Consider the following 15,505-nt stretch of genomic DNA (forward strand, 5'->3'; position numbering starts at 1 on the left):
GGATGAAAGTATATAAACATACACTCACTCTGGTTCCCTCCTTTTAATGCTATATTTTAAAGATGAAAAAAAAAATGTATTTTCAAACTTATAAAGTCCTGGGGTTGTAATGTACTGCATGGTAACTGTTGTTAATAATACTGTATTGGATATGTAAAATTTGCTAAGAGAGTAGATCTTAAAAGTGCTCATCACAAGGAAGGCAGTTTGTAACTCTATGTGGTGATAGGTGTTACCTAGACTTATTTTGGTGATCATTTTACCGTAAATACACACACACACACACACACACACACACACACACACACACACACACACATCTCGAACCATTATATTGTACACCTAATACAATTGTTTCAATTGTTATTGACAACTATATCTCAGTAAAAATTTGTATCTTAATATTTAAATTTATTTTTGTTTTTGCTCATTTTTCAGAAAAGGATTTGACTTTCAAAGAAAACAGTATGGCAAACTAAAGAAGTTTACAACTGTAAATCCTGAATTTTATAGTGAACCTAAAAGCAAACTTTATCTTAAGCTGAGTCGGAAGGAAAGTTCTTCAACTTATAGTAAAAGTAAGTTGACCTGGTCATGGTGGTGACAGAGTCTACCCTTGTATCTCAGTTACATACAGCTCTGCAAATTCTTTACATTAGAGAAGGTTTATAAAGTACTGTTTAATAGTAGCATATACTCTGAGTTATTATATAAGAGTTACTATGTAATAAATTAGACCATTTCCAAAAAGCGTATTTTAAAATTTTAGTTTTTGTTATTTTTTAAATAAAAAAATATTTATTCATTTTTGAGGGTGAAAGAGACAGAGCGTGAGGGGGGAGGGGCAGAGAGAGAAGGAGACACACAGAGCACAGAGCCCGATGCAGGCCTCAAACTCACGGAATGCGAGATCATGACCTGAGCTGAAGTCAGACTCTTAACTGACTGAGCTACCCAAGTGTCCCTAAAATTTTAGTTTTAGTCCCTAAAAATTTTTTAATAAAATCTATTTAATTTTGTTTGGAAAAATTATACTAGCTTCTTACCACTATATAAATAAGTATATTGATTCAGCTGTACTCTGACCTAATATCAAAAATAAACTGAAAATGTGGGCACCTGAGTGGCTCAGTCAGTTAAGCATCTGACGCGTGGTTTTGGCTCAGGTCATGATCTCACAGTTTGTGGGTTCAAGCCCTGTGTCGGGTTCTAGCTTGGGATTCTTTCTCTCCCTCTCTTTATGCCACTCCCCCGCTCACAGTCTCTCTTTCTCTCTCTTCTTTTTTTCACTCTTTGTCTCAAAATAAAGAAATAAACTTTAAAAAAATAAACTGAAAATGTAATGACTTTATTGACACTTCTGTCATTGTCTGCACAATTTGACAGGACTAGACCACCAGTTTTAGAGAATTGGAAATAAAATCTTAAAAGAATTTTTTTTTCTAAGGAGCTTAGATGCACTAAATTGGGTTCATCATTATCTTTGGTTTCATGACCTACTCATATCATTGGTCCTCACCTAGAGTGCTTTGATTATTTAGTTACTTTAAGTGTAATTATCTGTGAATCTACAAACTGAGGCAAAATCAAGTACCTTTCTAGCTACCTACATTTAATATAAAGTGACCCCACTAACTCAATCTGGCTGTCTCCTAACCTAAGGTAATTATCATTTCATCCCTGTGTTCATCAGCATCTTGCTCCTCTTTGTTTGTAAGTTGATAGAAATGAATTCCTCAAGAGCGTACAGTTAACCATTGAGCAAAATAGGTTTGAACTGTGCAGATCCACTTATAGATCGATCTTTAAAATATATACAGTACAGTATTGTAACTATAATTTCTCTTATGACTTTCTTAATAAAATTTTCTTTTTTGTTTCTTTATTGTAAGAATACAATAGATAACTCATATAACATACAAAGTGTTTGTTAATTGACTGTTTATGCCATCTGTAAAGTTCTGGTCAGTAGGCTATTATTAGTAGATAAGTCTTTAGGGAGTCAAAAGTTATATGTAGATTTTTGACTGTGGGAAGTTAGCACCTCTAACCTCCATATTGTTCAGGAGTCAGTTGTAGTTTAAATTTTTTTTTAAACATTATTAAAGTGATATAAATCTGTAATCTTTTGGAGTTTATTTATCTTTTTCACTTAGTGACAGACATATCGTTGCAATATAGACATTTTATTGATGTTGATCTGAAATCTAGAGTGTAGATTACTTGCTTTGACTGCTATATCAATTTATTTTGTGAATGTGCCACAGTTTATTCATTCACTCTTCCACTGATGGTGATTTTGGTTTCTAAGTTTTTCCATTGTGAGCAGTATGCTACATATATTCTTGTACTGTCTTGTAGATGTGCAACAGCTTCTTTTGGATATAATTCTGAGAATGAAAATGCCCACACCTTCAGGTGGTAGTGCCAAAGTCATTTCTAAAGTGGTTACATCAGCTTATCTTCTACTATCTTGCATCAGCCTGATCAAATGGGTGTAAAAGGATCTCACTGTGGTTTTAGTTTGCATTTCTCTGCTCACCTATGGTGTCGAACAGCTCTTCATGTGTTTTTTGCTTATGTATTGTTTCTTTTTTTTTTTTTAACGTTTATTTATTTTTGGGACAGAGAGAGACAGAGCATGAACGGGGGAGGGGCAGAGAAAGAGGGAGACACAGAATCGGAAGCAGGCTCCAGGCTCTGAGCCATCAGCCCAGAGCCTGGGCTGACGCAGGGCTCGAGCTCACGGACCCTGAGATCGTGACCTGAGCTGAAGTCGGACGCTTAACCGACTGAGCCACCCAGGCGCCCCTGTATTGTTGTTTCTTACCCATTTTATTATTTGTAATCTTATTTATAGTTCTTCTGTATTTTTCGTGCTAATTTTTTGTTGATCATGTATATTGTGACTGTGTGCTCACAGTTTGTATCCTGTCTTTTCACTTTACTTTATTTTTATTTATTTATTTATTTATTTATTTATTTATTTATTTATTTAAGTTTCATTTATTTAGGTAATCTTTACACCCACTGTGGGGCTTGAACTTATGGCCCTGATATCAAGAGTCATGTACTCTTCTGACTGAGCCAGCCAGAGCCAGCTGACTCTGTCAGCACAGAGCCCTGGAGGGCTCAAACTCACAAACCAAACTGTGAGATCAAGAACTGAGCTGAAGTTGGACGCTTAACCAACTGAGCCACCCAAGCACCCCTCTGTGTCTCATTTTTAACATCTTTCCCTATACTGAGGTCTAAAATTATTCACCTTTATTTTCTACTAATTTTTTTTAAAGTTTTCTTTTTGACTTTTTTTTTTTACTTCTTTAAAGTTTATTAAGGTTTTCTTAATGACATACTACATGCGAAAATCTTCAATCCATTTGGAGTTTTTATTTTTTTTTTGTACATGGTATGAGATAGGGATCCAATTTCATTTTTTGTCTCTTTAATTAACAGTTTTGCTAGCATAGTAATCATTTTTTATTAATTAGTCCTGCTTTTCCTCTCTAAATTGAAATGCTATCTCGGTTATAGCCAAGTTCAAAATAATGTTGATCTGTTTCTGGACTCCCTATTTTATACTAGTGTTCAATTTGTATATCCTCGTGTCCATTCCATGCTGTCTAAATTACTGTAGCTCCATCTATGGTATACTTTCTCCCTGCTATTTTTGGATCTTATACATTGAGGTTATTTTAATATTTGAATATATTGAGGTTTATATTTTAAATTGCTATTATCTTCTTGGTAAACTGAAACTTTTATTATTGTATAGAGACTCTCTTCATCTGTAATAATACTTTTTTCTTATAATCTAGTTTTTAATATAACTATGTGAGATTTATTTCGATTAGTATTTGTTTGGTAAGTCTTCTAACATTCTTGTTCCACCTTTGTGTGTTCCTACATTGTCCCTTATAAATAGCAGATGTCTGAATTTTTAAAATTTTGACTTGTGAATGGAATAGGTCCAGTATTTAAATTTATTATAATAATAATAATATGCTTGGGTGTGTTTCTCCAATTTTATTTTTTAAAATTGTTATTTATTTTAATTTTTATCATTATTATTTTTTAAATTTATATCTAAGTTAGCATATGGTGCAACAATGATTTCAGGAGTAGATTCCTTAATGCCCCTTACCCATTTAGCCCATCCCCTCTCCCACAACTCCTCCAGCAACCCTCTGTTTGTTCTCCATATTTAAGAGTCTCATGTTTTGTCCGTCTCCCTGTTTTTATATTATTTTTGCTTCCCTTCCCTTGTGTTCATCTGTTCTGTGTCTTAAAGTTCTCATATGAGTGAAGTCATATATTTGTCTTTCTCTGACTGACTACTTTCGCTTAGCATAATACCCTACAGTTCCATCCACGTAGTTGCACATGACAAGATTTCATTCTTTTTGGTTGCTGAGTAATACTCCATTCATCCATCGATGGACATTTGTGCTCTTTCCATACTTTGGCTATTGTTTATAGTGCTGCTATAATTTTGGGGTGCATGTGCCCCTTCGAAACAGCACACCTGTATTCCTTGGATAAATACCTAGTGGTGCCATTGTTGGGTTGTAGGGTAGTTCTATTTTTCATTTTTTGAGGAACCTCCATACTGGTGTGTGTGTGTGTGTGTGTGTGTGTGTGTGTGTGTACACACACATATATATTGGTGTGTGTATATATATATACACACACACACACACACACACACACACACACCACATCTTCTTTATCCACTCATCCATTGATGGACACTTGGGCTCTTTCCATACTTTGGCTACTGTTGATAGTGCTGATATAAACATGGGGGCGCATGTGCCCTTTCGTTTTTCTACAATTTTAAATTATTTCTTTTTATCCCATTTTATCTATGCTCTTTTAAATCATTTCTTGCTTTTTTTTAAATTGACATTTAAAAGCTTACCCTCCAATAAGATAAGAACTTACAAAACACACCTCTTGTTTCTTCCTGTTTTTTTTTTTTAAGAGCTTTTTTCTTCCTCTTGACCTTTTCTTTCACTCTCCCCTTCCCTACATCTTATTGATATTTTCTACAATGATGCTACTCAAAGTATGGTCTGCAGACTGGTTTTAGTCCAAACACTGTTACTGGTTTCCAAAGAGAGGTGAGGAGCTGCTCCAGGGTGTTATAAACTACCCATGTCAATAAGCAAACTAGTTTAGTTGGGTTTTGCTTTGTTTTGTTTGTAGCAAGACTTTCTGAATGAAGGAAGCGTTATGTTGATTTGTTAAATTGCATTCTAGCACAGACTTTATGTTGCAGACCTATAACAGAACTATTTAAGACAGGCTACTTTGAACAGCACTAATCTAAACCTATAAATTTTAGGTTAGTATGGATTTATTTTCTATCTTCTTTGAATGTAAGTACTTTTGAAAAGATGACTCAGACTTGTCCAGGGTAATTTAATTACATTTGTTTATGTATCTCTTTTAGCGTCTCCTAAATTTTTCTCTCTTATTAATGTATTTCATCAAAAACTGTTTTGAATGTAGGTCGTTGTATGGTAAACCTTCTAAGCCTTGAATGCTTGAGAATGTTTTTGTTATACATTCATTATTTGAATGTGATAGTTTGGCTGCACATAAAATTCTAGGTTATAAGTTCTTTTCACTTAATACTTTTGACCCCCAGAAGCAGCAATTTTATATGTTTTAAGAAAACATTAATATACTTGGTTATCTTCTTGCTGTTGAAAAATCTGTTGGCATTCCAATTCTTACTCCTTTGTATGTTATTCGCTCTTTCTGACTGGAAGCTTTAGAATTTTCTCTCTGACTATTATAGTCTTATATTTCCTTGTAATGTGTCTAAATGTGGTTTTTCCTTTTTCTCCTCTTGGGCACACTGTGAGCCTTTTAAATCTATTAAGTGTCTATTTCCAAATCCATCCAGTATATGCATTAAATAGGTACAGCGTTTTGTATGTCATTCATACCTCCATAAGGTGTTTTTTTAAAAAAAATACTAAAGTCCTTTATCTTTTTTTTTTTTTAATTCTGGAAAATTGATCTCCTTTATCTTCGAATAATCTTCATTTTACTTTTATTTCTCTAAGACTTTTATTATTCCAATGTAGCACCTCTGACTCAACATTTCTTTTATATTGTCTAGGCTTTTGTCATCTCTTCCTTCTAGGAAATATCCTTAATATGGTCTTCTAAATTGCTTAGTTATTCCTCAAATGTATCCATTCTATGATTTAACACATCAATTATAGCTTTATTTCAACTACCGTATTTTTTCAACCTGATATTTTTGTTCATTACCTTTCATTATTTTCTGGTTCTTATTTTGCATTGCAACTGTCTTCTCTTCCTTCTTGTAAAAAAATCTCTTTACCAGGCTAAATTTAAATGACTGGTCCATCTGTTCTGGTATTTTTTTGTGTGTAGGACTCTGTAATCCAGTATGTTTTTCTTTTGAAGTCTTTGTCTCCTTAAATGTCTCATTATTTTGGCCCGTGAACTAATTTTCCCCTCGTGGTATCAGCTGTTCTTTCTGGACAATGCAGATGAGTGAAGGCTGACCACAGTCTGGTCAGCTCCAACGAGGTCAGGGAGTTGGGTTCAGTCCCAGATCTGCTATTTACTGGCCTTGTGTCTATGGACAACTTAACTTCTTTGGGCCAGTCTTCCTTCCTCAATAAAATGGTGATAATAATAATACCTACTTGACATTTAAAATATCTATTGACCCAGAATATAATATAGGTTATTGTGTGGGGGTTGTTTTTTATTTTTATTTTTGGAAAATTTTATTTTTTTAAAGTAATTTCAGCACCCAACATGGGCTCAGGTTTACAACTCTGAAATTAAGAGTCGCATGCTCCATCAACTGAGCTAGCCAGGCTGCCCCTAGGCTATTGCGTTTTATTAAAAAAAAAAAAAAATTCCCATAGATACATGATCTGCCAATAGATTCTGATCTATTCATCTTACCCTGGTGCCCAGGGAAAATTGTTTAAATATATATTACATAAGTTGGCAAGTAGTTTTTTAAAAATTAGATATAAAATATATATGAACTTTTTAAAAAATAGTTTCCTAAACATATTTTCTAAAACAGTAGTTTTATGGGGTATGATAAAATTCAGTGTAAAAAAAAAGGGCAGGTGCTTCTGTGGCTAAATAAATTTGGAGAGTGCTATGTTAAACAAATAACCTTAATCTAAGATTTTTCAGAATCTTAAACATGCTGGTATGCATTGGACTTTCCAAGATGGGAATGTAGCCCAGTACACTATCTTTTCTGATGCAGTTGAGACTTGTGGTTTGTCAGTTAATTTTCTTAGTTGGTTAAGGTCAGGGATTATAATAAATAATGCATATGAACATAAAATATTTTAACTTAAAATATATGAGATAATTTAATGATCTTTTGATGAAGAATCAAGGTTTTTGCTTGGAATGTGGGGTTTGTGGTTGGAGATCTTTTCTATCTTGTATAAACTATACCCACAAATATACCACTCAGAGATTTACCATTCTGAATTCTTAAACACGGAGCAAGAACTTGTGAAGCGATATAAGTAGAGAATGATTTAAATGTTTTCAATTTCTTTTCTAATCTTTTATATTTACTTCACCTATGCTTGAGTCAACAGCAGTGTTTTTGTGTTTTGTGGTTTTCTTAAAGCAAATTGTAATGAATTCTTTCTAAATTATTACTTTAGTTTTTGTAAAACAATTATTTTTCTTCATACTCAAATAATTATATATAATATATAATTATAACTAATCCAACTGTATAAATAAGTTTTAGAACAAATACAATTGACTCTTTGTAAGTGTAAACTCAACTGGTGGTAGAAATGGTGTACAGGTATTGTGGAAAATAGCCTACTAGCTATGAGTGCTCAATATGCCATGGAGATGGCATATTATACAGAAAGAAAGAAGTACATTAATTAATCTACAGCATCAGTTAAGGACAATCCATTAAGAGAACTTGTATTCTATCCACAGATTGCCAACTTTATTTGAGCATGAAAACCATTATATGGCAGAGCCTCTTTTCAGACTAATGTTCTACCTTGGGAAAGTCTAATACAGTTATAAAGTTGTCTTTTTAAAAATGTTTATTTATTTTGAGAGAGAGAGAGAGAGAGAGCAAGAGCGTGAGCAGGGGAGGGGCAGAGAGAGAGGGAGGAAGGGAATCCCAAGCAGGCTCTGAGCTGTCAGCGCAGAGCCCGTCATGGGGCACATTCTCATGAACCTGGGGCTCGATCTCACGAACTGAGCCAAGATCAAGAGTCAGACACTTAACTGACCACCACCCAGGTGCCCTTCAATTTTGTTTTTTGAGAAATAACATAGGACTAAACATGTAAGAAGTTCAAAGTAATTTTAAATTGAGCATAGTTCTAAGTTCTTTAAAAATTGTTTGTCTTCTCAGATGATCTTTGGGTGGTTTCAAAAACCCTAGACTTTGAATTGGATACTTTTATTGCATGTAGTGCTTTCTTTGGACCATCATCTACCAATGAGGTGGAGCTACTACCTTTGCAAGGTTATTTCCCCTCTAACTGGCCCACTAACAGTAAGTATTGCCATGCTTATATTAATTTATATTAAAAGAAGAATGATAGACATAAGATGTATTGTGAGCAAGGATGCTAACTTTGGGGTTATTTGATTAAAGCCAACAAAAAGCATCCACCTCTACTTCCTATTATTGTGTATAATGTGTTCCTGAAAAATGTGTATAAAAGTCGAATATATAAATATTTCTGTAGTTCAAGTCTCAGAGGGATAAAAATATAATAAAATTTTGAATCCTCACTTAATTTGTTAAAGTTGATCTTTACACAGAATATACCTGATTTTTAAAAATATAAACATTAAACATATAAATAAGTATTTTCTCAAATAATTTCTTACAGCAAGTTTTGATTCTCTTGGTTTTTGAATTCTTTTGGTTTATTATTCTAATAGGGTACATTTAGTAAATAAATCGATTATTTTATATTGAGAAGGTCTTATAGATTTTGCAAGAGATTTTGTAGGAAACTGAAGAGGAGGGTATGATTTTTATTTTGAGGGTATTTTATCATCTGTCTTGAGAAATTTTCAATAAGCTACTAGGCTACCAGTCTTATTACTATTTTAATAAAGGAAATTTTAGTAGGCTGAATCCCTGTTCAGTTCTAAGAATCTGTAGATATCTCTATACATCTTGATCTCCGAAATAATTCCTGATGGTCGAATTTGGTCTATAACTAATTAAAGACAACATTTAATGATTCATTTAAGTACTTCATATACATTTCTAACTTTTGATTATTTTCTTCAAGAACAAAATAAATCTAGTCAACTAGCTTGAGTCCAGTAAAAGCCTGCCTAATTAAGTAAACATTTGTTACTTAGTCACTTTCATATGTTTATTTTTTTTTATTTTTATTTTTTTTTTTGAGAGAAAGAGAGAGAGCATGCGCACGTGCATGCGTGCGAGTGGGGGAGGGGCAGAGAGAGAGAGGGAGACAGAATCTGAAGCAGACTCCAGGCTCTGAGCTGTCAGCACAGAACCTGACGTGGGGCTTGAACCCACAAGCTGTGAGATCATGACCTGAGCCAAAGTCAGATGCTTAACTGACTGGGCCACCAGGCGCCCCATATGTGTATTTTAATATTTGCTACCGTTGTTTCCCCAGCAATATCAGCATTCTAACTTTCTGTTTTCCATATATTTCTATAAAATAGTTGAAAAATGAAAGAAAATGTTCCAAAGTTACACAAATACTATACAGCACAAGGTGGTATGCTGATTAGTTGGAACTGTCAAGGAGGGTCACCATGCACTAACTCAGAACAGTAGTTATTGCTCATTAGGTGATATATAGAAATCCGAGTTTGATTTAAGTTATGCAATTTATGGATACCCGTGGAAAAAGTATGAATAAGTAGATCGTATAGTAGTTTAATGGGTAGAAGTACCTCCCCATATACTTAAGGGTTTATTTTATGTCATGTGATTAATGCAGTAGCTGAGCTCTGAGTTGTATCGAATGTTTTAAATAGTTCCTTTATCATCCATTTTATTTTCATTAAATGTTCAGTTTCTGCGTTCTCTCTACAGTAGTGGTCCATGCATTGTTGGTTTGTAATGCTAGCACAGAGCTGACCACTTTGAAAAACATTCAGGACTACTTTAACCCAGCTACTCTACCTCTAACACCGTACCTGTTAACAATGTAAGTCATTATTTACCAGCGGTCATTGGTGTTCAAAAATGGTGACTAACTGTGAATATGAAAATGCATTCAAAGTACATTACATACATTTTTGTCAAAAATATTTTAATTATCTTTCAGAGACCATGAGGTTACTGTCTGTCAGTAGTTAAAAGGATGTTAGTGTAAATTTTTGCCTTCTTCAAGGAATGATATTTTAGGGAGATTCTGAGTGTTGATTTTTTATTCATTTCTGTTTTTATGCCACAAATTATTTAACATGTAAAAGAATTCTTTTAGTGGGAATGCACACTGGTGCAGCCACTTTAGAAAACAGTATGGAGGTTCCACAAAAAATTAAAATTAGAACTACTCTGTGACCCAGCAATTGCCCTACGAGGTGTTTATCCATAGGATACAGGAGTGCTGTTTCAAAGGGGCACATGCACCCCAGTGTTTATAGCAGCTGTATTGACAGTAGCCAAAATATGGAAAGAGCCCAAATGTCCATCAACTGATGAATGGATAAAGAAGATGTGTATACACACACACACACACACACACACACACACACACACAATGGAGTATTACTTGGCAAATGTCCATCAACTGATGAATGGATAAAGAAGATGTGTATACACACACACACACACACACACACACACACACACACACACACAATGGAGTATTACTTGGCAATGAAAAAGAATGGAATCTTGTCATTTGCAGCATGGGTGGAACTAGAGTGTATTATGCTAAGTGAAATTAGAGAAAGACAAATACTGTATGACTTCACTCAAAAGTGGAATTTAAGATCCAAAACAGATGAACATAAGGGAAGGGAAGCAAAAATAATATAAAAACAGGGAAGGGGGGCAAAACATAAGAGACTCTTAAATACAGAGAACAGGGGCACCTGGGTGGCTCAGTTGGTTAAGCGTCCAACTTCATCTCAGGTCATGATATCACAGCTTGAAAGTTCAAGTCCCGTGTCAGGTTCTGTGCTGACAGCTCAGAGCCTGGAGCCTGGTTGGGATTCTGTGTCTCCCTCTCTAACTGCCCCTCTGCTGCTCATCCTCTGTCTCTCGAAAGTGAATAAACATTAATTTTTTTCTTTTAAATACAGAGAACAAGCTGAGGGTTGCTGGCAGGGTGTTGGGTCAGGGGATAGACTAAATGGGCAAGAGGCATTGAAGAGGGCACTTGTTGGGATGAGCACTGGGTGTTATATGTAGATAATGAATCACTGGATTCTACTCCTGAAATCATTATTTTACTATATGCTCACTAACTTGGATGTAAATTAAAAAGATAAACTAAACTAAAATAAAAAAGAATCCTTTTTATAGGTTGAATTCAGTATGTACATTGATACTATTTTTTTTATGTTTATTTTGAGGGAGAGGGAGCGTGCATGCATGAGCAAGGGAGGGGCAGAAACAGAGAGAGAGAGAGAGAGAGAGAGAGAGAATCCCAAGCAGACTCCATGCTGTCAGCGCAGAGCCCTGTGGGGGGCTGGATCTCATGAACTGTGAGATCATGTCCTGAGCCGAAATTAAGGGTTGGACATTTAACCGACTGAGCCACCCAAGCGCCCTGTACTCGCTTTATTCTTGACATAAACTTAATTTCTCAAGTTTTAAAATACCCCCTTTTAAAATATTGGAAGTGATATTCTATTAAATTCACTAAAATGGTAGAAACAGTCTAGTTTCTAATTTGGAATGTTATCTGTCTTGTGGTGTTTCCTTTCTCTCAGTATAATGAAGTTCTAGGTAAAAAATAAAAATCCTTATGATCCCATTATGTTATTATCTATCTTTGTTATTTAATCTTTGAAATGAATTGATCCTTTATAAATATAGAAATAAAACCAATTTATTTATTATAGTTTTACCTGAAATAGAGGCTGTATTAATTACCTAAGACAGCCTTGTATAATAGAACATGGGCTTTAAAGTCAGTACACCACTTATTATCTGTGTGCTTTTTGGGAAAAAAAAATTAATATTTCTGTATCTTATTTGGGCTAATTAACTACTTCTTAGTGTTGTTTTTAAGATCACATCAAATAATATGTAAAATGCTTAGCATAGTGCTGGCACATAGTTGGTATTCAAAATAGCATTAAAACATTAGTTTTCTTCTCCTCTACCCTCCTTCAAAATGGGGTATATATATCCATTTGTGCTCTTAAAAAAATGTTCTCTATGATGCTTATGAAATGAAGGTTATTAATAGGTTTACTCACTATTTCAAAAACCCCTCATTTTCCTTTGATTTTTTTTTTTTGCTGCCTTTTTACTAGGTCTTCGTCAACTGTAGTTAGCAACAAGAGAGTCAGTAAGAGAAAATTTATCCCACCAGCCTTCTCAAGTATCAATACAAAATTTGAACTTCTCAGCCTAGAAGCAACATTGCAGTTAGCTAGTCAATTAATTCAGGCACACAAGTTAAATGAGGATCAAGCTACAGCCTTAATTCAGATAGCTCAAATGATGGCGTCGCACGAAAATGCTGAAGTGAAGGAACTGCAAACACATACCCTCCCTATCACGATCATACATGGTAAGAAGCAAGAAAGAAAGCAGTTCTAATAAATATACTGTTATATGCACTTTTGTAACTCTGTCTGCTTGTAATTTCCTAATCACAGAAGATTCTAGAATGACTCTACATAGATTATTTTGAGTCTGAACCTACTTTAGCAAACTATTAGATGAGAGCAGAACTGACCATCCTGAAAGGGAGAATAGGCAGTGTATCTAATGAATGAGTAGCATTATATACTCATTATTCACAGTATCCAGACTTGATCTAGATATCTACGTGTTGCACTATCAGAGTGAACTTCAAGCCCGAGCAACAAAGCCTTTTATTAATTCCTAGTGAGTTCACACTTTCCTCCTCCCCCAGCAGCTATTCCAAACCTTTAATCTCTCCTGGCCCTTGCCCTACTCCCTCTAAAATTGATTCTGCCTTTAAAACAGGAAATGGAGTTTATAACAGAAATTCCTCTCAATATCCTGCTCTCCCCCATTTTCCCTAAGTTTGAACCTATTTTTACCTTTTTTGGTTCTGTCCCAGTAAAGGAGCTTTACTTCCCCCTCTTCAGAGCTAATAATTCTATCTGGATTCTGTCACCTTTTTAGCTCATTTCCTCAAACATCCACTCCAAAGCTATTTTGTGCTATTTTGAGGATTTATATCACATTCACCCTGTTGACCAAGCTAGATACCTGGGACTCATCCTTGATTATTCTTTCTCCTTAGATGAAGTGACTCTCTTAATCTTCCTCCTCCTCTCTGTTTATCTCCCCCCATCAGATTAGTCACTGAGATGTTTCACTTCTGGTTTCTACCTTTCTTTCCTATAAGTTTTCTCCTCTCCAGGTTACTTGGGTCCCCTCCATCCAAGCCTTCACTGTACCTCCTATATAGCCTGGTGGTGAAAAGGTAGGCTCTAGAGCTGGAATCCTGGATTTATATCCTGGTGCTCTCATGTATTAGCTGCATGACCTTAGCAGGTTACTTATCTCAGCTTTAATTTCCTACTCTGTAACATAAGTTGATAACAGCATCTTTCTCTTAGGGTTGGAGGACCATATGAGTGAACGCTGGTAAAGGGCGTAGAACAGTGTCTGACACATGGGAGGCACTGAGGAAAGTTAGCATGTATTATTGTTATGGTTATCTCACACCCCTTTCTAATTGCTCCACCTTTAGTTTTTTCCTTCTTAATATTTTCACTCAAGTAGTTTTTACAAAATACAGTCTGCCTAAGTCAATTCTATTGCTTAAAATCCTTCAGTGACTTTCCCTGGTCTGCAAGACAAAATTTAAACTTTTTAGCCGCACCAAGCAGAATTCTTGTGATTTATCCTCTTGCCTACTTTGTCAGCCTTGTCTCTTACCTATTTTGCTATAGGCTGTATAGAAATAGTTAACATCTGCATACTTTGCCATGCCTTTGCCTGGAATGAACCTTTCTTTAAGCAGTCTGGATATATTATGCTGGAAGTCTTAGTTCTGCTACTTCTTATTTTTAGGAAGCATTCCCATCTCTACCAAAGCAGAGAGGAATGTTCTTTCTTTGATACAATAACAGTGTTGCTTATCATATTATTTTATCATTGTTCCTTCACTTTGTTTTCCTGCGTAGATTCATTAAATGTGGAGGCCTTTGGTTATCTATTTATCCCTTGTGCAAAGCACATAGTAGTCACTCAGTGAATGTCTTTTGACTAAATTAATTAAATGAAAGGGAGAGGGAAGCAGATGGATGAAATATTTCTTATACTTTCAAAAATTTATTTATGACATTGCCTTTATTCTATTTCCCCTTCCTTCAAAATAATTAGGTGTTTTTGGAGCAGGAAAGAGTTATTTGCTGGCAGTGGTGATTTTGTTTTTTGTACAGCTATTTGAAAAGAGTGAAGTTCCTACAGTTGGAAATGCAAGACCATGGAAACTTCTCATTTCTTCTTCCACTAACGTAGCTGTGGACAGAGTACTTCTTGGGTAGGTATGACTAGTGTATTTAAGTGTCTAATATTTTATTTTATTTTTATTTTTTTTACAAGTTTTATTTATTTAAGTAATCTCTACAACCAACGCGGGGCTTAAACTCATGACTCTGAGATCTAGAGTTGCACACTCCTCCACTTGCGCCAGCCACGTGCCCCTAATCAATTTTTGATCCGTTAATTTTTTCCATATTTTTGCCATTATAAGTAATATTGTGACAAAATCCTTAAATATAAATCTTTATCTCCATTTCTGATTCTTTCCTTAGGAAACAGTCCCAGGTCTAGAATAAAAGATATCAACCTTTTTTTCTTATTAAGTAAGCTCTGTGGCCAACGTGCCCAATGTTAGCTTAAACTCTCAACCCCGAGATAAAGAGTTGCATTCTTACCAACTGAGCCAGCCAGGTGCCCCAAGATATAAACATTAAAATTTTTTTTAAGTTTGTTTGTTTATTATAAGTTTATTTATTTGTTTTGAGAGAGAGAGAGAGGTAGAGAGAGAGAATCCCAAGCAGGCTCCACCCTGGCAGTGCAGAGACTGACGTGGGGCTTGAACCTGTAAGCTGTGAGATCATAACCTGAGACAAAATCAAGAGTCAGAGGCTCAACTGACTGAACCACCCAGGCGCCCCAAGATACAAACATTTTTAAGCTCCCTAATATATTTTGCAAAATTGTCCTTCAGAAAGGGAGTGATGTATATATACAAATGATCATAGCCTTTAGAGGTAGACAGACTTGCCTAGGTTGAATCATGGCTGACTCCACTTTTTAGCTATGTGGCCT

The 15,505-nt window shown here is 35.0% G+C and overlaps 1 protein-coding gene across 9 annotated transcripts in view; it reads left to right on the plus strand.

Moving 5' to 3' along the window:
* ZGRF1 (zinc finger GRF-type containing 1) overlaps positions 1-15,505 on the plus strand; it is a 91,431-nt gene that overhangs the window by 56,334 nt on the left and 19,592 nt on the right. For 8 of the 9 annotated variants that reach the window (XM_045055989.1, XM_045055992.1, XM_045055994.1 and 5 more), the window contains 5 exons: positions 439-578; positions 8,417-8,560; positions 10,097-10,211; positions 12,499-12,758; positions 14,552-14,711. In XM_045055989.1, coding sequence (XP_044911924.1) covers positions 439-578; positions 8,417-8,560; positions 10,097-10,211; positions 12,499-12,758; positions 14,552-14,711 — 819 coding nt within the window. The remainder of the gene's footprint in view (positions 1-438; positions 579-8,416; positions 8,561-10,096; positions 10,212-12,498; positions 12,759-14,551; positions 14,712-15,505) is intronic. The other variant, XM_045055990.1, reaches the window with a different exon arrangement.

The sequence above is a fragment of the Felis catus genome, chromosome B1 (genome assembly GCF_018350175.1).
Source record: "Felis catus isolate Fca126 chromosome B1, F.catus_Fca126_mat1.0, whole genome shotgun sequence".
NCBI classification, from domain to species: domain Eukaryota; kingdom Metazoa; phylum Chordata; class Mammalia; order Carnivora; family Felidae; genus Felis; species Felis catus.